Source organism: Cebus imitator, unplaced genomic scaffold (genome assembly GCF_001604975.1).
Source record: "Cebus imitator isolate Cc_AM_T3 unplaced genomic scaffold, Cebus_imitator-1.0 Scaffold143, whole genome shotgun sequence".
NCBI lineage: Eukaryota > Metazoa > Chordata > Mammalia > Primates > Cebidae > Cebus > Cebus imitator.
In genome coordinates, this window is record NW_016107458.1 from 3,449,488 (window position 1) to 3,471,548 (window position 22,061).

Consider the following 22,061-nt stretch of genomic DNA (forward strand, 5'->3'; position numbering starts at 1 on the left):
GCACCACCCAGATGGATGAACTGGCTTATCTGGTCCCGAGGCCCCCACCCCGGAACTGACTAAATGCTAGAGGACAGCTTCAACTCCCTATTCCTCTCTGGCCCCACCAATCAGAGCTCCCGATTCACTGGCCCCCCTACCCACCAAATTATCCTTAAAAATTTCAATCCCCAAATTCTTGGGGAGGCTGATTTAAGTAATAATAAAACTCTGATTTCCTGCATAGCCAGCTCTATGTGAATAACTTCATTGCAATTCCACTGTCTTGTTAAATAGGCTGTGTCTAGGCAGTGGGCAAGGTGAAACTGTTGGATGTTTACATCTTCATTTAAAGGAGATAAGCAGGCTGGGTGCGGTGGCTCACACCTGTAATCCTCACTTTGGGAGGCCAAGGTGGGTGAATCACCTGAGATCAGGAGTTCAAGACCAGCCTGGCCATCATGGTGAAACCCCATCTTTAAAAAAAAAAAAAAAAAAAGACAGATAAGCATTTTTTTCTTTAGTTTGGATAGTGTTTCTCATCATTTTTTAATTATTCCCATCCCCCAGTCGGAATTTTTTATATTATTTATTTTTGAGACAGGGTCTTGCTCTGTCACCTACGCTGTAGTGCTTTGGCGTGATCACAGCTTACTGCAGCCTCAGCCTCCCAGGCTCAGCCTGCTGAGTGGCTGGGACTACAAACATGTGCCGCCACACTTGACTAGTTTTTAATTTTTTTGTAGAGACGGGCTCACTTTGTTGCCCAGGCTGGTCTCGAACTTAGGCCCCAAGCGTTCCTCCTGCCTGGGCCTCCCAAATCACTGGGATTACAGGTGTGAGCCACTACACCCAGTGTGACATTTTTTTGTCCTAATTGCTCACCCATGAAATTTTAATGCCATAGTTACGTTGTATATCTATGCTTACATGAAAAAGAATACAATTTTTTGCCTCATACCCAAAATGAATTTTCATTCCTTTTGGGGGCAATATCACCCCATTGTGTAAGTACAAGCTAGGAGACCTGGCTGGTTGGGTAACTGCCCTAGGCCATAATTAGACTTTGATGGGGGCAATTCATTTCCTCAATTATTTAAAAACCTTGAGTCTTTTTGATATTTTTCTGACATGGACCACTATTAAAGGGTTCTTGCCTTAGAGGGTAGGCCATTTTGTACATTTAAAGCATGGGATCTGGAGCCGTACATACTTGGTCCAAGTCCTTTTGGTTTCTTCATTTTCTTGATTGTGTTCTTATGATACAAGATTCAGTAGTGTTATAGATATTACGATAAAAACGTCATAGCTGTGTGACTTGATTGTTTAGCTCTTGGGGGCCCCACTTTCCATGTTTTTGTTAATTATGATTGAAAATAGAAAATAAGTTGACTGAACCGTCAAATATGGCAGTAGTCCTAATAAATGCAAATGGATTATGCTTGCCAACTAAATGACAGAGACTCCTGCAGTAGATTTAAACAAAGAGAGGCATACCTAAAAACAAAATGACTCTAGAAGTGTGAACTCAAAATGTCTGAGATAGGTCTCAGTCGATTTAGAAGGTTTATTTTTCAAGGTTAAGGAGGTCCTGGTGGCATGTGCTCAAGGTGGTCAGGGTATAACTCGCTTTTATACATTTTAGGGAGACACAATACATCGATCAATACATGTCAGATATACATTGGTTCGATCTGGAAGGGCGGGATAGGGGGAGTCTTCCAGGTCATAGGAAGATTTAAAATTTTTCTGATGGCAATTTGTTGAAAGAGTTATTATCAGTAGAAAGGAATGTCTGGGTTACCATAAGGAGTTATGGAGACCTGGGTTTTATCATGCAGATGAAGCCTCCAAGTAGCAGATTTCAGAGAATAGACTATGAGTATTTCTTATCCGACCTAAGGTCTATGTTGTGAACGCTGGAAGAGTGTAATGAGCCATGTCAAATCCCCTCTACCATCATGGCCTGAAAAAGACTTTCAGGTAATTCTGGATGCTGGAGGTGGGGGATAGTGAGGCATGTCCAACCCCCTCTTCCATCATGGAGTGAAAGAGATTTTCAGGTATCGCGCTGGGATGCCCTTGGCCAAGAGGAAGGGTCCATTCTGATGGTTGGGGGCCTTAGAATTTTATTTTTGGTTTACAGAGAGTTTGAAATAATGGGATAGGAAAATACATACAGCTGGGTGCAGTGGCTCAATGCCTGTCATCCCAGCACTTTGGGATGCCAAGGCAGGTGGGTCATCTGAGGTCGGGAGTTTGAAACCAGCCTGACCAACATGGAGAAACCCTGTCTCTATTAAAAATGCAAAATTAGCCAGGCATGGTGGCGCATGCCTGTAATCACATCTACTCAGGAGGCTGAGGCAGGAGAATTGCTTGAAGCCAGGAGGTGTAGGTTGCAGGTGAGTGGAGATTGCACCATTGCACTCCAGTCTGGGCAACAAGAGCAAAACTCCGTCTCAAAAAAAAAAAGGAAAAGCCAGGTAAATATTACTATCAATCAAAATGAGTTCATATGTTAATAGGGATAAAGCAATATTTCATAATGTTAACAGCTCACCAAGAAGATAAAATAATTATGATCTTGTAACATACTCAGGGAATGAGAAAGAAAATCTGATAATCATAGTGGGAAATATTACTGTACTCTGTCACTGATAAATAAAATAGACAAAAGTACAGCTATCGATTATTTGAAGTTCAGAATACTTTATTAACAAGAATTTAGTGATTTAATAATTATTAGTAGGTCTCAGAGAACCTTTCCCTCTCAGGATGGTCTGATGGTCTGATTTTGTGAATTTTGGCTCGACTGTATACAGCTATATCAGGCCTTTTTTTTTTTGAAAAGGAGTCTTGCTCTCTTGGCCAGATTGGAGTGCAGTGGCATGATCGCAGCTCACTGCAACCTCCACCTTCCGGGTTCAAGCGATTCTTCTGCCTCAGCCTCCTGAGTAGCTGGGATTATAGGTGCCGGCCAGCACACCTGGCTAATGTTTGTATTTTCAGTAGAGATAGGGTTTCACCATGTTGGTCAGGCTGGTCTTTGAACTCCTGACCTTGTGATCTGCCCACCTTGACCTCCCAAGGTGCTGGGATTACAAGTGTGAGCCACTGCACCCAGCTTTTTTTTTCTTTTTTTGTTACAGTTGATGTGTTCCTGTAAAGCTGCAGTACACTGGATTGTTTTAAAACTGAAGGCTACTTTTATAATGGACATTGTATGCTTGTGACTTTCCTTGTGTTGTGAATTTTCATGCTGTAACTTTTCATGTGTGTCTTTGTATTTATGAGCAGAGAACTCTGAATGTTTGGGATGGAATCTTGGTTCCTATTTGGCACTAGCCCCACGAACCTGAGTAACAATTCAGCCAGTTATTAAGAAACAGTGGTTTCTTGCAGATGCTCGTTTTTGGCAAATGAACAGTTGAGATAGTTGAAGCCAAATTTGCAGACACACAGTTTGCACAGTTTGGTACCTTCAGTGTCCTTAGAAGGACTTTTTAAAGATAGCATATTGGGCCGGGCAAGGTGGCTCAAGCCTGTGATCTCAGCACTTTGGGAGGCCAAGGCGGGTGGATCACGAGGTCAAGAGATCGAGACCATCCTGGTCAACATGGTGAAACCCCGTCTCTACTAAAAATACAAAACATTAGCTGGGCATGGTGGCGCATGCCTGTAATCCCAGCTACTCAGGAGGCTGAGGCAGGAGAATTGCCTGAACCCAGGAGGCGGAGGTTGCGGTGAGCCAAGATCGCGCCATTGCACTCCAGCCTGGGTAACAAGAGCGAAACTCCGTCTCAAAAAAAAAAAAAAAAAAAAGATAGCATATCGGCATCTGGTATACACTTTTTCAAGTCTTTTGTGAATAAAGTGGGAGGGTTTTAAGTGTTTGCAGAACATTTGGGTGTATGAATTCTACCAAGGTAATTGTTACATAGTTTTCTTCCTCGAAAAGGATTAGCAAATGTTGGTCACCTTCTTCACTTTAATTTATTTGAGCCTTTAATTAAGATGCAGTATTAAGGAAGTGTATGTATATGTGTGTGTGCATGTGTGTAGTGCCAATGAAAAGTCCTTGTATTCTCTATTTGTTGCTTTATTCTCTGAAATCTGAGTAGTTCATACAAAAAATATTTTTTTTTACAAATTAAAAAGGGAAATTAAATTTTTTTATGTGCATGGAGAAGCACCTTATTAAATGTGCACTCATTCATTAGTAGCCTATTTAAAAAATGTGACTTCCTTGAAAGCGGAGTGTCTACCAGATCTATGTAAGTCAGAAGAGTATATGTTTCAGGCTTTGTGACTGTTGGAGATCGTACCAGAGTGGCAGCTTCAGTTGTCTTTGCCCATGCCTTTACCCCCCAACCCTCCCTCTGCCACCCGCCCAGGCAGCCCATTCACAAACAAATAATTAGCAAGCGCTTAATGTTACCAGGCACCCTGCTATGAGTTATAAAGACAGAGTGATGGGGACGTGACCTCAAAAGGCCATGGCTTATTGATGATAAGTAAACAGAAGGTTTGTAATTATGAAGCAGTCTTAGAAATGATAGGCCAGAGGTGCATAAGGTGTCAGAGGGAGTGTATGTGGGCACTATCTAAGGTTGTCTAATTCAGACCAGGTGGTGGTGGTGGTGGTGAGTGATTTGAGGAGACTTCCTGGTTGTAGTGATACCTGAGCTAGGATTTGGGGAAAGAGTCAAGAGCTGTTCCAGGTGATAGGTTTGGAGCTATCACCTTTGAGACAAGAACATGATTTTTCTCTCTCGGGAGTGGCAGGAGCTTAGGACATGGATAGTGGGACCAGGCTAGAGAGATGAGGAGTGTCCTCATGGAGAGTCTCATTTTCTCTCCTAAGGGTTCTCGGCATTATTCTGAAGGCATCGGGAGCCATTGGGAGATTTTAGTCGGGGATAAAATGACTGGAATTACATTTTAGCACGGTCCTTCTGGTAGCATTGTAGGGGATGGATTCAGGGTTACAATGAGAGATGAGGAGCTGGAATGAGAAACTACTGCTGGAACTAACTCATGAGATTTTCAGGAGGTACAAGCAACCTTAGGGCCACCCTGTGGAGGGAGAGGGAGAAATGAAAGGTGACTGCAAGGTGTCTGGCTGGGGCAGCTGGGAGAAGTGGGTGTGCCATTCAGTGAGGGGTGGTGGTGGAGACGCAGGGCACAGAGGTGAGGGCCGTGAATTTGGTGTTAGGCCGAGTTAGTGATTGTTAGGAGACACCTGCACCTCACTCTCCAGGGAGCAGCTGTCAGCACGGGGTAACTCGCACAGACGGGAAAGTGGGTGATGTCACCAAGGGAGATTTTGTAGAGTAACAGAAGAGGGCGCTGGAGAGTAGCCTGGGAATCATTGTTTCTTCCTAGAACAAAAACCTGCGTATCTATCTAGTACCTGTGGCGACTTAGGAAATAGATGTGGCATCTTGGGAAGTAAAAGAACAGATAAAGTATTTCCCCTCTGGGCTGTGCCAAGTATTGACTTTACTAATTTTAATCAATATAGTGGAGAATAGATAGAACAGTCCTAAAACCTGGAATGGTAACATTCCAGTTTCTTTCCTAATGATTATGACCTGTGGTAGCTCATGCCACAGCTGTAGGAACCTCTTTGCCTCACAGGTTCAGGATAGTAGTTTCCACATCCATTTCTGCCTTGGTCCACCTGTTTGAAGAAATGAATTTAGTGTCTGCTTATTGAAGGAGAAAATAATAAAGCCTCTGGAATTTCTGTGCATCTTATGGAAAATTCCAGTTCATAGGACATGGATTAGACAAGAGTACTTTGAGAGGGAGGATCTTGGCTTTTTTCTACATAGTCCTTGTTTTTACACACACACACACACACACACACACACACACACACACACTCCACCCCACCCCACAATGGAGAAGAGCGGGGAAAGTAGATAGGCACTTGGAACTATCTTCTTGAAACCTAGTCACAAAGAACATGGGCGTTACCCCTGTCATACACAGGGTATTACCGTTTTTATTCATTCAGAAGTTATTTAATGTGCTCCTACTGTGGTGATCAAGTCCAGAAGAATCCAGGCTCTCATTATGCTAGTAGAGGGGTGAGGGCCTTTCTCTTCGAGGGGAGATGATTCCCTTTTCTTGTATCAGCTGTTTGTAGTCCTTTCCCGTTTTCCTAATGGTGGAACCACCAGGCAGAGTTCCAAGATGGCCAAGCCTTCCTTCTCTTCCTAATCTTCCCACAGCTATATAAGAAGTACAGATGACTTCATAGCCTATGGAGGCATGGCCAATAGCACTTTTTAGATAACCTGCTGGAACCTCTGTGTGTGTGATATAAACTGTCCTCACAGCTGGCCCTGTCCCATGTGGAAGTGGGTTAGAGGCTAATGATGTTTATAGCATGCTGGAGTTTGGAGTCCCCATGCCATGGGCACACTCTTCCATACTCTTGCCCTGACTTGACTTCTTTACCCTTAGGTCCCTCTGTTGCTGCTGTTGAGTGCCTAGAAGGGGACCTTTTCATCATGGCTGGAAGTGATAGATATTTTGCTTTGAAATTGCCCTGAAAATAATAAATGGACTCTATCACTGTAAATAGTCAGCGTTATCTTTGGACAAAGGAAATTGTCTTTGGACAGATGGAGAATATTGAAGAAAAAAGATGTCTCTAGTATCAAATTCTAGACACTTGAGCTGAGTGCGGCGGCTCATGCCTGTAATCCCAGCACTTTGGGAGGCTGAGGTGAGTGGATCACCTGAGGTCAGGAGTTCGAGACCAGCCCGGCCAACATTGTGAAACCCCGTCTCTACTAAAAATACAAAAATTAGCTGGGCATGGTGGCAGGCACCTGTAATCCCAGCTACTAGGAGGCTGAGGCAGGAGAATCACTTGAACTCGGGAGGCGGAGCTTGCAGTGAGCCAAGATTATTGTACTCCAGCCTAGGAAACAAGAGTGAATCTCTGTCTCAAAACAAAAAACCCTGTCTCAAATTCTAGACACTTGAGTGAAACAGTTGAATCAAAAGAATAGCTAACTCAGAGCATTGCCTTTTTTTTTTTTTTTCTTGAGACAGGTCTCACTCTGTTGCTTGGGCTAGAGTGTGGTGGCGCCATCATGGCTCCCCACATGCTCAATCTCTTGGGCTCACGTGATCTTCCCACCTCAGCCTCCCAAGTAGCTGGGACTACAGGCACGTGCCATCATGCCTGGCTAATTTTTGTATTTTTTGTAGAGACAGTGAAGAAGGGTGAGAAGGGCACCTCACCATCTTGTCCAGGCTGGTCTCAAACTCCTGGGCTGAAGTGATCTGGCCACCCTGGCTTCCCAAATTGTTGGGATTACAAACGTGAACCACTGTGCCTGGCTGATATATATATTTTGTACACAGACTAGTGGATACTTTGGATACTTCCCATTCACCTTTCTGGGGTTTTTGTTTGTTTTTTGTTTTTTCTGAGAGAGGGTCTGGCTGTGTCACCCAGGTTGGAGTGCAGTGGCACAATCATGGTTCACTGCAACCTCCACCTCCCAGGCTCAAGTGATCCTCCTACCTCAGCCTCCCAAGTAGCTGGGACCACAGGCACACACCACCACACCTGGCTATTTTTTAATTTTTATTTTTGTAGAGATGGGGGTCTCACTGTGTTGTCCAGGCTGGCCTTGAACTCCTGGGCTCAAGTGATCCACCTGCCTTGGCTTCCCAAAGTGCTGGAATTACAGGCATAAGCCACCGCTCCTGGCTTAACCTTTCTGTTTCAAGGAACAATAGCAGTATTTTTAAGGAACACCATTAAGAAAGAACATTAGGGAAAACAGGGCTTTAGTTGTCTGAATGACTCATTTTAAGCTTAAGACAAGGATTAACACTTATTTATTAAGTAATCTGTGGCCTGGGCAAGGTGGCTCATGCCTGTAATTCCAGTAATTTGGGAGGCCAAGGCCAGTGAATCACCTGAGGTCAGGAGTTTGAGACCAGCCTGGCCAACGTGGTGAAACCTTGCCTCTACTAAAAATAAAAAATTAGCCAGGCATGGTGGCATGCGCCTGTAATCTACATCAGCTACTCAGGAGGTTGAGGCAGGAGAATTGAACCTGAGAAGTGGAGGTTCCAGTGAGCCGAGATTGAGCCAGTGCACAAAAAAAAAAAAAAGAAAATTAAAAAAAAGGAACTCTATGGAAAGGAGTTAGTGGTTCAGTGGGAGAAAGAGAGATTCCCAGGTCGGGGTAGGGCCAGGGCTGGGACCAGTGCCAGGGCCAGGCTGCACACGATGGATGTTGCAGCGCAGGTATAGCTGCCCTGGAGGCTTCTTCTCATTGGTCAGCAGGTGGCACCAAATAGCCAAAACTTGTCTGGGGTGAGGCATGCCTTGTTTGGGTTTCACCTTGGGTTGAGTTGGGTTAAATTTTACTCTCTGAACTTTCAGAATTTGGGATTAATAGCACTTTCACATTTTCTTCCTAGAGATAGAATCCTCCAAGGATGAATTTTATAAAAGTCTTTGATATTGATAATAGTCATGAAAGTTAACTATTCAAGGTCAGATGATTGCATGATAATATTAATTTTCTTTCTTTTTTGGAAGAGGTTATGACTTTGAATGTTAAATGCCACTGTAAGATCATTCAATAGAATATACTTACTGGATTAGGTTTCTGAAATGTTTGTGTTTTTGTAAAAGCCTGTAAGTATATTGCTAATGTAGGTGTGAAAACTAATCTACCCATTAGTGTACTGTTGGGATCAATTATGTCTATCTGATGAGAATCCAGGATTTTACTTCCATTCAGGATTTGTCTCTTAGAGCAGAGATAGATGACAGTTTGAGTCACAGATGTTGTGGCTCAGTTGTAAGGTGGATTCGGTGCTTCTTCCTCAGGAACATGTGGGATGTGTTGGTGATGTTCTTGGATACCATTTGAGAAAGCAGCTCATGACAAAAGAGCAGGCAGTTGTGTGCTTGTGCCACCGAATAATCTATTTAAGGTGCAGATCATTTGTTTCCACTTATTTACCTTGGAAACTTGGTTGCATGTGGCATGTGTGGTTATGTGCTAGAATTTTAAAACTGCGTTTCAAGCACAATGTTTCTTTTCTACGTATATGGCTTTGTTTATTTTTTGTGTGGTGGCGTATGTAGTGGGGAGGAAGCATCTCTTGAATGATCCTTCGTTGGTGCTGAGTGGTATGTATCTGGCTTGGTTAGCACCCAGGCTGTGGTGAGGAGGTCTGCTGACTCTGGCCCAGGGTACATCGTGGTGCTCACTGAACAAGGCTTTCTCTAAATGAAGCATCCAGGTACAAAAAAACCTTACAAGAAACTTTTGAGTTTTAAGATGTTGATAAATAGATATCTTTTTTTCTTGGGATATCTTCATACCACTTTAAAAAGGGGGTTGTCTTTTTCCGCCTTCTTATATTTGCAGATTTTTTTTTTCTTGAGATGGAGTCTTGCTCTGTTGCCCAGGCTGGAGTGCCATGGCTCGATCTTGGCTCACTGCAACTTCCGCCTCCCGGGTTCAAGCAATTCTCTCATGTCAGCCTCCCGAAAGCTTGGATTACAGGCATGCACCATCATACCGGCTAATTTTTATATTTTTAGTAGAGACAGGGTTTGCCATGTTGGCCAGGCTGGTCTCAAACTCCTGACCTCAGGTGATCCACCTGCCTCAGCCTCCCAAAGTGCTGGGATTACAGGCATGAGCCACCACGTCTGGCCATATTTGCAGATTAACAATTTATTTAGATAGCTTTGTATGCCTGACTGAGCCTGAGTCCCTGAAGTACAATTTAAAATATGCAGAAATTTAACCCCCCTCTAGGCATCAAGCATAGCAGTAGCTCAGTTACTCAGTGCCTAAGGTCTAGTCAGTTCTCCTTCCAAAGCACATCCACCTTCTAACCACCCCCACTTTGCCACCCCCAAGGCTGCACCACCATCATCTCTGGAGCAGCCTCCCAAGTGGACCCTGCTTCCATTGTTGCCACCTAGAATCTATTTTCCCTGCAGCCCCAGGAAGAATCTTTTACAGATACACTCAAGGGTAGTGTAAGTTATTAGCTTAAAACCCTGCAATTGCTTCCTATCACACTTGGGCTCACCCACCTTCCTCCCCAGCCTCATGTCAAAGTCTCTCCACTGCCCACCAGACTCAGCCACACCAAAGTTGCGGTTGCTCCCGCGTGTTGAGTTGTTTCCTTTGCCCGAAATACTATTCTTGATCTGTGCTTGACCCATTCCTCTTGACATTGAGTTCTCAGTTTCAGTACCCACTCAGAGAGGCCTTCCCTGATCACCAGATCTAAAAATAGTCACTATCACATGACTATACTGTCATTTTTTTTTCTTTAAACTTTCTTGCCTGTTCTTGTGAGGTTTTTGTCTAGCTCCTACTACTAGGATATAAGCTTCCCTAGAGCCAGGTCCTTGCTGTGTTTGTTTTTATCCCTAGCATCTGGTACAGTGCGGAGTACATAATAAGTCTTCACTGTATTTTGGTTCAATGAGTGAATAATAGCCGTATTCAAGGGAGAAGCTATGTTTAAAGCTTATCAGCTCAGGATAAAGAATTGCAATCATTTATTGAGCATCTACTGTGCACTGGTACTGTTCTTAGGTGCCATGTACTTACATCTTAATTTTTTTTTCTTTTTTTTGGTACGGAGTTTTGCTCTTGTTGCCCAGATTGGAGTGCAATGGCGTGGTCTCGGCTCACCACAACCTCTGCCTCCAGGATTCAAGCTATCTCCCTGCCTCAGCCCCTCCAGTAGCTGGGATTATAGGCGTGTGCCATCAAGCCTGGCTAATTTTTGTATTTTTAGTAGAGGCGGGATTTCACTGCATTGGCCAGACTGGTTTTGGACTCCCAGCTTCGGGAGTTCACCCACCTTGGTCTCCCAAAAGTGCTGGGATTACAGGCATGAGCCACTGCGCCCAGCCCTTTGATAACATTTTTAAATTGCAGAGTTCAAACTTTAGAAAGAAGGAAGAAACCCATCATTTGGGGGGCATCCATCATCTCATTCAATCCTTTCTACAACCTCTAAAATATCTTCCCTGTTTAATAGTTGGGGAAACTGAGGCTTAGAGATACTAAGTAACTTGGCTAAGGTCACCCACCTCTTATGAGACAGTGCTAAAATCTGAAACCCACTTTGCTCCAGAAGACCTATTCCTGGCAAGCCCTGTTTTATTTTCTACTCACTTTTATCCCGGTAGGTTTTGTGGGGACTGTATACACTTTGGACTCTAAATGTTTTTCCTTTTCTTTTTCATAGAACTCTAAGAAGGAGCTGATGTGGAGGAGCAGCTGAGACAGTTCAAGATGACGACCACAGTAGCCACAGACTATGACAACATTGAGATCCAGCAGCAGTACAGTGATGTCAACAACCGCTGGGACGTCGATGACTGGGACAATGAGAACAGCTCTGCGCGGCTCTTTGAGCGGTCCCGCATCAAGGCTCTGGCAGGTGAGTCTTCTTCTTGTCTGTCACAGAGGCCCAGGATGCCTAAGATCAGGATGCCCCTTAAAACCATCCACCCTGTTCCCATGACGCTGTCCTGTTTGAAGGTTGTCTCATCTCTACTTAAGTGTGTTCTGTGAGAGCCAGCTGACCATTTTGTAAGGTAGTTGGTTCCATATTTGGAGAGCTGACAACTCAAATGGCCAAAATTATTCAGAGCACAGAGTGTCATTTATAGCAATTCAAGAAGCGCTGCCCTAAGTTTGTAAGAATTCTTCTAATTTTGACAAATCTTAACATTTCAAAATATTGAGGCATACTATTCCTTAGACTCAAAAGTATACAAATTAACTTGTATACTTAGTGCCTGTGACACATTAACTGGTCTGACTGGTACCAAGGTGGGTTAGTAGCACATGATGGATTTTAAATCTGAAAAGCAATAGCTTAATCTGGTAGAGGCACATTTAATACAGTGACAGATAAGTTTCCCATTCGTTCGTGAGTTTGTGAACATGTCCTTACTTTGTGATTTCTCATTCCCTTGTTGCTGGTGAACACTCAGAGCACACTTTCTCCATGGCCCTGGTGGTGGTGGGAGTGTTTTACCCTCAGATTGCCCTGAAAATCAGGAAAGGGTTCCCTGGCTCTGAAAACTCAGCTGTACTGAGTATATGTAAACCAAGGGTCAAAATGGAGTTTATTCAAGGTCCTGCATCTGTACTTTGAGATTTCAGATGAAATTTTTATTCCAAATGAGAAAAGTGGGTTTGTGATTTTTTCCCTAATGTCTTCAATTGTGATAAGTAAATCAAAGTCATGACTGGAGCAGGCACGTTTACTGTTAATTCTATAACTCACGTTTTTGTTGCCTTTATAATGGATCTGATTATGAAGCATGCATCATTTAGAATCATCTTGATTGTGGACAAAGGAAACCTAACCCAGAGTGGTTTAAGTGACAAAGAGAATTTATTGGTCACACAGTAGGCAAATTCAGTCTTTAAGCAGGACTTACTCCTGGACTTAAATAGTGTGACCAGGATCGAGTTTCTTTCTCTCTACTCTTTGGCTTTATTGCTAGTGCAGGCTCTGTTCACAAGCAGGCTCTATCCTATAGTCCTAAGATAGCTGCCCCAGGCCTCCTAGGTCTATGGACATCCAGCAGAAAAGAGGATGCTTTTCTACTTTCCATGGCCCTGGTATCAGTCTCAGTGGTGTGATTGACCCTGACTTGGGTCATGTGCCTCTCCTACTGGAGTTGGAGAATCTCGTATGCTCGTTGACTTCTAAACAGGATGCACCCCTTAGACTAGTGAAAGTTTGGTCGGTCTCAGCCAAACAAGTTGGCTAGAAAGATTGGAATATAACACGAAAGAGGAAGAGGAGAATGGATGTTGTGGGGACAGCTTAACTATGTGCTAAAAAAAACCTGTTCAGCTGCCTTAGGAAAATGTGTCTTTTGAGTGGTGGTGATTTAAAGACCTTTCTTGAGCTTGCCTGCGTGAATGATTAATCAGTCACTCTAAACTTGGGGCTTCATTATCATTCATTAACATGGAACTTTATGGAAATCATGACCCTGGCTTGTGCTAGTAGAGGGATTTGTATTTTAATCTCTCGCCTCTTTTTGTTGAATCTTCATTTGAGTCTTTAGACCAGTCTGGTAGTGGTGGCCAGTTGCCTTTGATCTTGAGTCTTTTACTTTCTGATTCCAGGCTATATATTACCTCTTTTTTTTTTTTTTGAAATGGAGATTCTCACTGTCACCTGGGCTGGAGTGTGAGCGATCTTGGCTCACTGCAACCTCCGCCTCCCGGGTTCAAGCAATTCTCCTTGCCTTAGCCTCCCAAGTAGCTGGGATTACAGGCTTCCGCCACCATGCTTGGCTAATTTTTTTCTATTTTTAGTAGAGACAGGGTTTCACTACTAAACCCAGTTCTAGACCAGGGTTAGCCAGGCTGGTCTAGAACTTCTGACCTCTTGATTTGCCTGCCACTACCTCCCAAAGTGCTTGGATTACAGGTGTTCGCCAGCACGCCAGGCTGTATTATCTCCTTTTTAAAGGACCATTTTGTTTGCATACTACAGAACAGTTCCTTGTTCTTTGCATTTGGTCTTTCCTACAGTTTGAGAGGAGCGTTTCCAGCTGTTTTTAGTATCCATCATTTGTCTTAACCTTTCTAGGCTGTTTATCTAGGTCCCTCAATAACTGTAGTCAGAATAATAGCAAGCACTCAATATGGTGCTTACTGTGTGCCAGGCACTGTGGGAAATGCCTGCATATATTAACAGTTAATCCTGTAACAATCATATGAGAGAGATTATTACTGTCTACATTGTATAGATGATAAAACAGGTTCCAGAGCCTTTCCGCCGGAACCACCATCTTCCAGTAATTCGCCAAAATGACGAACACAAAGGGAAAGAGGAGAGGCACTCGATACATGTTCTCCAGGCCTTTTAGAAAACATGGAGTTGTTCCTTTGGCCATGTATATGCGAATCTATAAGAAAGGTGATATTGTAGACATCAAAGGAATGGGTACTGTTCAAAAAGGAATGCCCCACAAATGTTATCATGGCAAAACTGGAAGAGTCTACAGTGTTACCCAGCATGCTGTTGGCATTGTTGTAAACAAACAAGTTAAGGGCAAGATTCTTGCCAAGAGAATTAATGTGCGTATTGAGCACATCAAGCACTCTAAGAGCCGAGATAGCTTCCTAAAATGTGTGAAGGAAAATGATCAGAAAAAGAAAGAAGCCAAAGAGAAAGGTACCTGGGTCCAACTGAAGCGCCAGCCTGCTCCACCCAGAGAAGCACACTTTGTGAGAACCAATGGGAGGGAGCCTGAGCTGCTGGAACCTATTCCCTATGAATTCATGGCATAATAGGTGTTAAAGAAAATAAAAGACCTCTGGACTGTAAAAAAAAAAAAAAACAAACCAGGTTCCAGAGAGATTAAGTAGCTTGCCCAAGGGCGTACTGCTGCTTAGTGGCTGAAAGCATACTGACTCTGCAGTGTATACTCTTTTTCAATATTCAGTAAAATTTAAAAAAAAAGATTTAGAGCTCATTGGTAGAGAATATTGCTAGTGAGGACATTCAAACATGTTGAAAAGATCTTTGGAATTCTCAGGAAGCTGTGAGGTCTGAAGAAACCCTGAGGAACCATGGCAAGGTACTGAAAAGGAAAGGTGCTGCTTCCAGGTTAAATGATATTGGTGTGGGAGGAATTGCATTCAGTGCGTTTACAAGATACCAGGAAAACTGTCTGTTGGAGGAAGGTAATGAAGGAAATTATCTTACTTATCCTACTTATTCTCTTATTTTCCCTATTCTGTGGGACAGAAAAATCTCCGAGCCCTCTGAAAAACTATATGTGGATAGCAGGAGTTACAGAACAATCCAGCAGTGTCTAGAATAGAACAGTGGTTCGAAAAGTGGAGGGCTTGTTAAAGCACGGAATGCTGGGCCTACCCCCAAAGCTTCTGATTCAGTAGGCCTTGGCAGGAAGGGGTGATCATTTGCATATCCAACAGGCCAGGTGATGCCCTGGCTTGGAGATCACATTTGTGACTGATTCCAGAGTACTGATGGTCATCCGGTCCTCTTCCTTCAGTGTATGAGATCATTTCATCTGGACCCAGCTAAAGTCTAGAAGAAACAAAGTTTCAAACCAGACAGTTACCATAAGGATACACCTGATGTGGGAGTAGTGTGGAAGGCTAACCAGCTGACTTTGACAAAAGGGAGATACCTTCCTGTCCCTTACAGGGGAGTGATGTAGTGATAGGCCCAACAGGAGGGGGTGCTGTTGTGGGGTTTCTGCTGAATATGCATGTTCTAATGTGAGAAATCTTTGCTTAGAGCCATAAAAATGTACATATCACATTTCCTGTGTCCCTCTAGGGCTTTCAGTAAATATAATCTAATCCAGGCTTTAGTCTGAATTCTGAGGCAGATTTATAAAAGATGCAGGAATTCATCTTTTAATGGTGCATTTCAACTTATACTGATGGTATAACCACCACCACCTGTGCCCTTTACTAAGCTGCTTTCCAGGTTTATGTATCTAAGGAAATAGGGTGAGGTAAACTGCTTGTTACTAATTTTCACCCAATTGACAGACAGTTCCTATTATTAGGTTGTTATATTTATATATATGTTCTTCCTGTGAGTTGTAAAAACCATTTTTTAAATAACTTTTACTTTACATATCTTCATCCTATTCACCCTCAGGAATTGCTTTTAATTCAATGCAGTATAATAAGAAATATATTTGGTCTTTGTTCTGGGTTCCCGGCATAGAGCTCCTGAAACCCACAGAGTCTCCTGAGTGATGGGAGTGTCTTTTGTTATCCATAAGTGCCCCTTTTCTCACACCTGAGTTTGTGCTAATTCCTTGACTCTGGTGGTGATAGTCTCCCACCCCTAACTAGCCTCAGGATGATGCTCTGCACCTAAGACAGAGTGATTAGAGGATTGGAATTTTCAGCACCACACAGTAATCTCCGGGGAGGTGGTGCGGAGAGGGTGGGGTCCCCTGAGAGGACATGGAAGCCCCACCCCACCCCACCCCAGTACCTTGCCCTATGCGCTTTTTCATTTGGCCGTCCCTGAGCTGTAGCATTTATAATAAATTGGTAAACATAAAGGGGAAAATGTTTTCCTGAGCTCTGTGAGGAGTTCTAGCATATTATTGAACCCAATATATTAGGAACCCCTGAATGTATAGCCTGTGGCCTGAGACTTGTAATGGCATGTGATTTGGGGGCAGTCTTGTGGGACCAAGACCTTTATCCTACGGGATTTTTTTTTGTCATTTTAATTTTTTTTTTATTGCATTTTAGGTTTTGGGGTACATGTGAAGAACATGCAAGATTGTTGCATAGGTACACATGTGGCAGTGTGATTTCCTGCCTTCCTCCCCATCACCTATACCTGGCATTTCTCCCCATGCTATCTCTCCCCAACTCTTTTTTTTTTTTTTTTTTAAAGATGGGGTTTCACCATATTGGTCAGGTCAGTATTGAACTTCTGACCTCAGGTGATCTACCTGCCTCAGCCTCCCAAAGTGCTGGAATTACAGGTGTGAGCCACCGCGCCCGGCTTATCCTACGGGATTTGACAATAATGGCAAGTAGATGGTGTCAGAATTGAATAGAATTGTAGCATACCCCATTGGTATTGGGCAATCAGACTTCTAGGATATTTCACAGGGGAGTTAGAATCTCTGGTATAGTATGCAGCATGTCAGCTGGTTTTCTTGCTTGTTTGTTTAGAGTCTTCCTGTGTTGCCCAGGCTGCAGTACAGTGGTACAGTTATAGCTCACTACAGCCTTGAATTCCTGATCTCCAGTGATCCTCCTGCCTCAGCCTCTCGAGTTATATAACTGGGACTATAAGTGTGTGCCACAAAGCCTGGCTATGTCAGTTTTTTGTTTTGTTTTGTTTTGTTTTTTTAAAGACGGGGTTTCACTATGTTGGTCAGGCTGGTCTTGAACTCCCAACCTCAGGTGATCCGCCCGTCTTGGCCTCCAAAGTGCTTGGATTACAGGCGTGAGCCACCACGCCCGGCAAAGATGTTATTTTTTATTTTTATTTTTTTTTAATTTTTTATTTTCATTTTTAATGTTTTTATTTATTTATTTTTTTGAGAGATGGAGTTTCACTATGTTGGCCAGGATGGTCTCGATCTCTTGACCTCGTGAGCCACCCGCCTCGGCCTCCCAAAATGCTGGGATTATAGGCATGAGCCCACTGCGCCTAGCCAGTTTTTTTTCCAATGTAGAAATCAGGCCTGTGATCACTTGTCAAGTACCAGCTTATCATTCCAAAAATATATCAGCCTGGAATCGGTCACTTCCACTGCTCAGTTCTTTCATTTTCCTTAAACTCTGTTGGTTGAAAATCAGCCTGATTCAGATCTGAGTCACTCATCACCCACTTCAGCTCCTTAGTAGCCAAAACATCAGCCTGATGATCAGGAGAGGAAGCATGGAGAACTTGACCCTGAGTGCCTGGCAGGATTGAAAGCAGCAGCTTTTTCTCCAAGCAGAGAAAAGCTTCGTCTGAAAGCTTCCCCCTCATGCAAGCTGAGTGATTAGAAACCTAAACTCTTCAGCTTGTAGAAATTTAAGACTTAGATATGTTTTAAGAAAATAATTAGAATTAACAGTGACTATTGCCATATACTCCAAAATTTTATGTTTCTATCCAAAAATATTTATATATATCCAAACTGTATGAACATGCAATCCTTAATAAAAGTTGTTAATGCGATCCTTTACATTTTTTATACCACATCTTTGAAATATACATCTTTTGTATATGTAACAGACTGGCAAGTTATATACTTATTCCTAAAATAGAATTTGGAGTGAAACATGGTAGAAAACATGGAAGAATGTGGAGTGAAAACATCGGTACTTCCCCACTTCCAAGGTGTTACTGTTTACAGTTTGGAAGGAAGCTGAGGAGAGCATTGGTCAATCCTGTTAACTAGCACTGTGAGGTCGTTTTTATGTTTTCTGTAAATGATTGCCTGTAGCCCATGATGGCAGGCCCACTTTCCTGACCTCTGCCCAGTTGCCTCAGTATCGTGGAACATGCAGTGATTCAAACTAAGCTGGACTTTTTGGAAACCAGCATTTTATTTGAAATAAAAAGAAAACAATTACACAATTTTAAAGACTACTTCTCCCCTAACTTGTGTTGATTCCACTGTGAGGCAAGAAGAGCTCCTTTCTGCTTGTGGCACAATAACAAAACTAGCACGAATTTCTTTCCTTCGTCTCTGTTTCTCGGATAGAAGATTCATTCTTAACATAGACCTTAGAAAGCTCAGCATAGGATTTCTTTTCTTTTCTTACTGAGAACTTTTACTTTGTCACTGAAAGGAAGCACTTGACAGCGGCTTCTTTTTAGCATATCTGAATTGCCAGCCCAGGGCCATTATTTAGTCAAATAGAGGTTACCTGAACACAAGCACTGTGGTGTCATGACAGTCAATCTGATAACCAAGACGGCTGCTAAATGACTAACAGGGAGCGTCTACAGTGTGTATCCGCTGGACAAAGGGATGATTCACATCCCAGGCGGGATGGGGCGAGATGGCGCAAGATTTCATCACACTGCTCAGAACGGCATGCAATTTAAAATGTATGAATTGCTTATTTCTGAAGTTTTTCATTTAATATTTCCAGACCATGGTTGACTGAGGTTAACTGAACCATGGAAAGTGAAACCCAGGCTAAAGGGGGACTGTGTGTGCGTGTGTGTGTGTGTGTGTGTGTGTGTGTAACATTTCACTTTCTAGTGAACGAACAGACCCAACACATTATTGAATATGTAAAGAAATCTATAAAATATGGCCTAAAATGATCTAATTAGGAAGAGGAAACCTACTTACATGAGACTGCCTATGTATACAAGTGCTATGAAGTTAGTATAGGCAATTATCACTGTAGTAATTTTTTTTTTTTTTTTTTTTTTGAGACAGTTTTGCTTTTGTTGCCTAGGCTGCAGTGCAGTGGCGTGATCTCAGCTCACTGCAACCTTTGCCACCCAGGTCCAAGCCTTTCTCCTGCCTCAGCCTCCTGCGTAGCTGGGACTACAGGTGACTGCCACCACTCCCAGCTAATTTTTTTTTTTTTTTTTTTTTTTTTTTTTTTTTGAGACGGAGTTTCACTCATGTTACCCAGGCTGGAGTGCAATGGCGCGATCTCGGCTCACCGCAACCTCCGCCTCCTGGGTTCAGGCAATTCTCCTGCCTCAGCCTCCTGAGTAGCTGGGATTACAGGCACGCGCCACCATGCCCAGCTAATGTTTTGTATTTTTAGTAGAGACGGGGTTTCACCATGTTGACCAGGATGGTTTCGATCTCTTGACCTCGTGATCCACCCGGCTCGGCCTCCCAAAGTGCTGGGATTACAGGCTTGAGCCACCGCGCCCGGCCCTAATTTTTGTATTTTTAGTAGAGACACATTTTCACCATGTTGGCCAGGCTGGTCTCAAACTCCTGACCTCAGGTGATCTGCCTTGGCCTCCCAAAGTACTGGGAGTACAGGTGTGAACCATCTTGCCAGGCCTGCTGTAGTAATTTAGAGGGAATGATCTCTCTCTCTCTCCCCCCATTTCTCTCTTTCTCTCTCTCTCTCTCTCTCACACACACACACCCCAGTCATTTTAAGGGATACGGTCTGGTAACCTGAAGAGCACTGGAACTTGGAGAGAGGAGGCTGGGACTTGAACCTCGCCATGGCTGCTTCATTTTCCACTGCAGCAAAACTGAAGAGGCTAGGCCACAGGTCTCCTCTCCTTAAAACAGAAAGTCTGCTTTGGGTTGCTCACTATAGTATATGCTATCTCAGGCCTGGACTCACCGTCTAAACCAAGTTAGGGCTTTTATTTGCACATCTAACATTCTGTTCTGCGGTGACACTTTCCTGCCCCAGGGGAAAAAACAGCTTCTTACATGGTGGAATGAGTTTTTACAGAGAGGATTAATGGGGATTTAATAGTTACCCATTCTTTTCCTCATTTATACTTGAGGCTGTATCCCTAAATTATGCATTATTTGAGATTATTTGTGAAAGGGGTGTGGCCCCTATCGCATAGTAACTATACTACCATTGTTTGGGAACTATGAATCTGAAAGAGCATTTTATATCCAAGCGGTTCATGAAAGCTGTTGAGAGAAAGTCTTTTGAGGTCTTTAAACATAGTCCTAGATTATACCCTCAATTTATTTTTCATGTATAAATGGCTTCCATAGTTTTCTCACCATAGGGGTGCAGGAGTCTTTGCTTTACTTTTTTAGGTGTAGTTTTCCTCTGGTTCCTTCTGTTTCCTCCTCTGTGTCTTCACCACCATAGACCCAGTTTCTCCTCTGCTTCTGAAATCAGCTTAGATTCCTGCTTCTGTTCCACCTCAGACTCTTTTCTCACCTCACCAGTGACTGAAATCTCACAGTAGCTGAGGTGAGTGATCCAGGCATAGGAGAACAAGCAGATGGGGGCCTCATGCTTCCAGAGTTTCTGACTCTTCACCATGCACTCATCCCCCTTCCTGGCCCAGCCCCCGTTCCTGTCCCTCATTTTTTGAGAGCCCAGGTTCTCCTTCTTCAGGCACTTCAGAGAACCTCCTCTTGATGCTCATTCCCCTTTTTGTCTCCTGTTCCATTCCTGCCTTTGTCTGAACTCCTCATTCTCTCTACCCCACCAGAATTCATTACTTAAGTCAGTCACTTACTTTTAAGGAGCTCCATCCTTCTATGAGAAGATCTCATAGTATTTATATTGATTTATGACTGAATTTAAGGAATACAGTTGCTCTTTATTTGGGGACTGCCTGTGTAAGCAAAAGAGGAAAAACTTATGTGACCTTTCTGCCTTCTTATCCTTTTCCTGGCTCTGTCTGCATATGTGTTCTCTCTCTCACACACACATATCAGCTTATAAAGTACAATGTATATACCATAAAATATACCCCCTTTGAAGCATACAATTCAGCAGTTTTAAAATATACTCAGAGTTATGTGACAATTAACCACTGTCTAATTCCAGAGCATTTTTATTACCCCCAGAACTCCCATACACATTAGCAGTTACTTTCCATTTTCCTTTCCCCCAGCCCAGGCAATGATTAGACTATATTCAGACTCTATGGATTTGCCTATTCTGGACATTTCCTAAACATTGAATCATGTAATCTCTGGCCTTTTTGTGTCTATTTAACAAAATATTTTCAAGTTTCATTCACGTAGTAGCACGTATCAGTACCTCATTTCTTTCTCTGCTGTCTTAGATAAGTAATAGTGCTAGATTAGAGAGAAAGAGCAGAAAATATCTTTAAAAGCTACTAACATCATAGTGCTATGATTTTTATTTGGAGATTGCCTGGAAACAGATGGCAGATCTGTTGTAGGCATCAGAAAGTACTGTAGGCTGGGCACAGTGGCCCACGCCTGTAATCCTAGCACTTTGGGAGGACGAGGCAAGTGGATCACCCAAGGTCAGGAGCTGGAGACCAGCCTGGCCAACATGGTGAAACCCCTGTCTCTACTAAAAATACAAAATTAGCTGGGCATGGTGGTGCATACCTGTAATCCCAGCTACTTGAGAAGCTGAGGCAGGAGAACCGCTTGAACCCAGGATGTGAAGGTTGCAGTGAGCTGAGATCATGCCGTTGTACTCCAGCCTGGGTGACAGAGCGAGACTACGTGCCCTCCCCTCCCCCCAAAAAAAGGTACTGTAGACTTAGGAAATTTTTCATTTACCCAGATGTGGTCCTTGTAAAGGTCTACTGGTGGGTGTTTGGTGTCTCAGCTGTTTCTATTTGTTGCTGTTATTAAATTCACCCACAGTTAACTCCTTTGCTAGTTTTCTACCAAAGTGTACCTGTGAGAAAGTACTATCATAGGATGATAAAAGGTAGAAATTTAATTTATATATAAGGCATTTGTAAAGTTCTGTATACTTTAAGAATAAAATATGAGGCCGGGCGCGGTGGCTCAAGCCTGTAATCCCAGCACTTTGGGAGGCCGAGGCGGGTGGATCACAAGGTCAAGAGATCGAGACCATCCTGGTCAACATGGTGAAACCCCGTCTCTA

At 43.2% G+C, this 22,061-nt stretch overlaps 2 protein-coding genes across 4 annotated transcripts in view; both read left to right on the plus strand.

Annotated features, from left to right (window-relative positions):
- SPTBN1 (spectrin beta, non-erythrocytic 1) overlaps positions 1 to 22,061 on the plus strand; it is a 215,255-nt gene that overhangs the window by 55,520 nt on the left and 137,674 nt on the right. Inside the window, exons 1-2 of one of the 3 annotated variants that reach the window (XM_017542342.2) lie at positions 9,192 to 9,276; positions 11,257 to 11,451. In XM_017542342.2, the coding sequence (XP_017397831.1) occupies positions 11,304 to 11,451 (148 nt within the window). In that variant the 5' untranslated portion in view covers positions 9,192 to 9,276; positions 11,257 to 11,303. Of the gene's footprint in view, positions 1 to 9,191; positions 9,277 to 11,254; positions 11,452 to 22,061 lie in introns of those variants that run through there. The other 2 variants (XM_017542341.2, XM_037743396.1) reach the window with 2 other exon arrangements.
- On the plus strand, positions 13,819 to 14,369 carry LOC108313797 (60S ribosomal protein L21-like). The gene has a single exon (XM_037743397.1). The coding sequence runs from the start codon at positions 13,854 to 13,856 to the stop codon at positions 14,334 to 14,336; it is 483 nt and encodes a 160-aa protein (XP_037599325.1). The 5' UTR covers positions 13,819 to 13,853; the 3' UTR covers positions 14,337 to 14,369.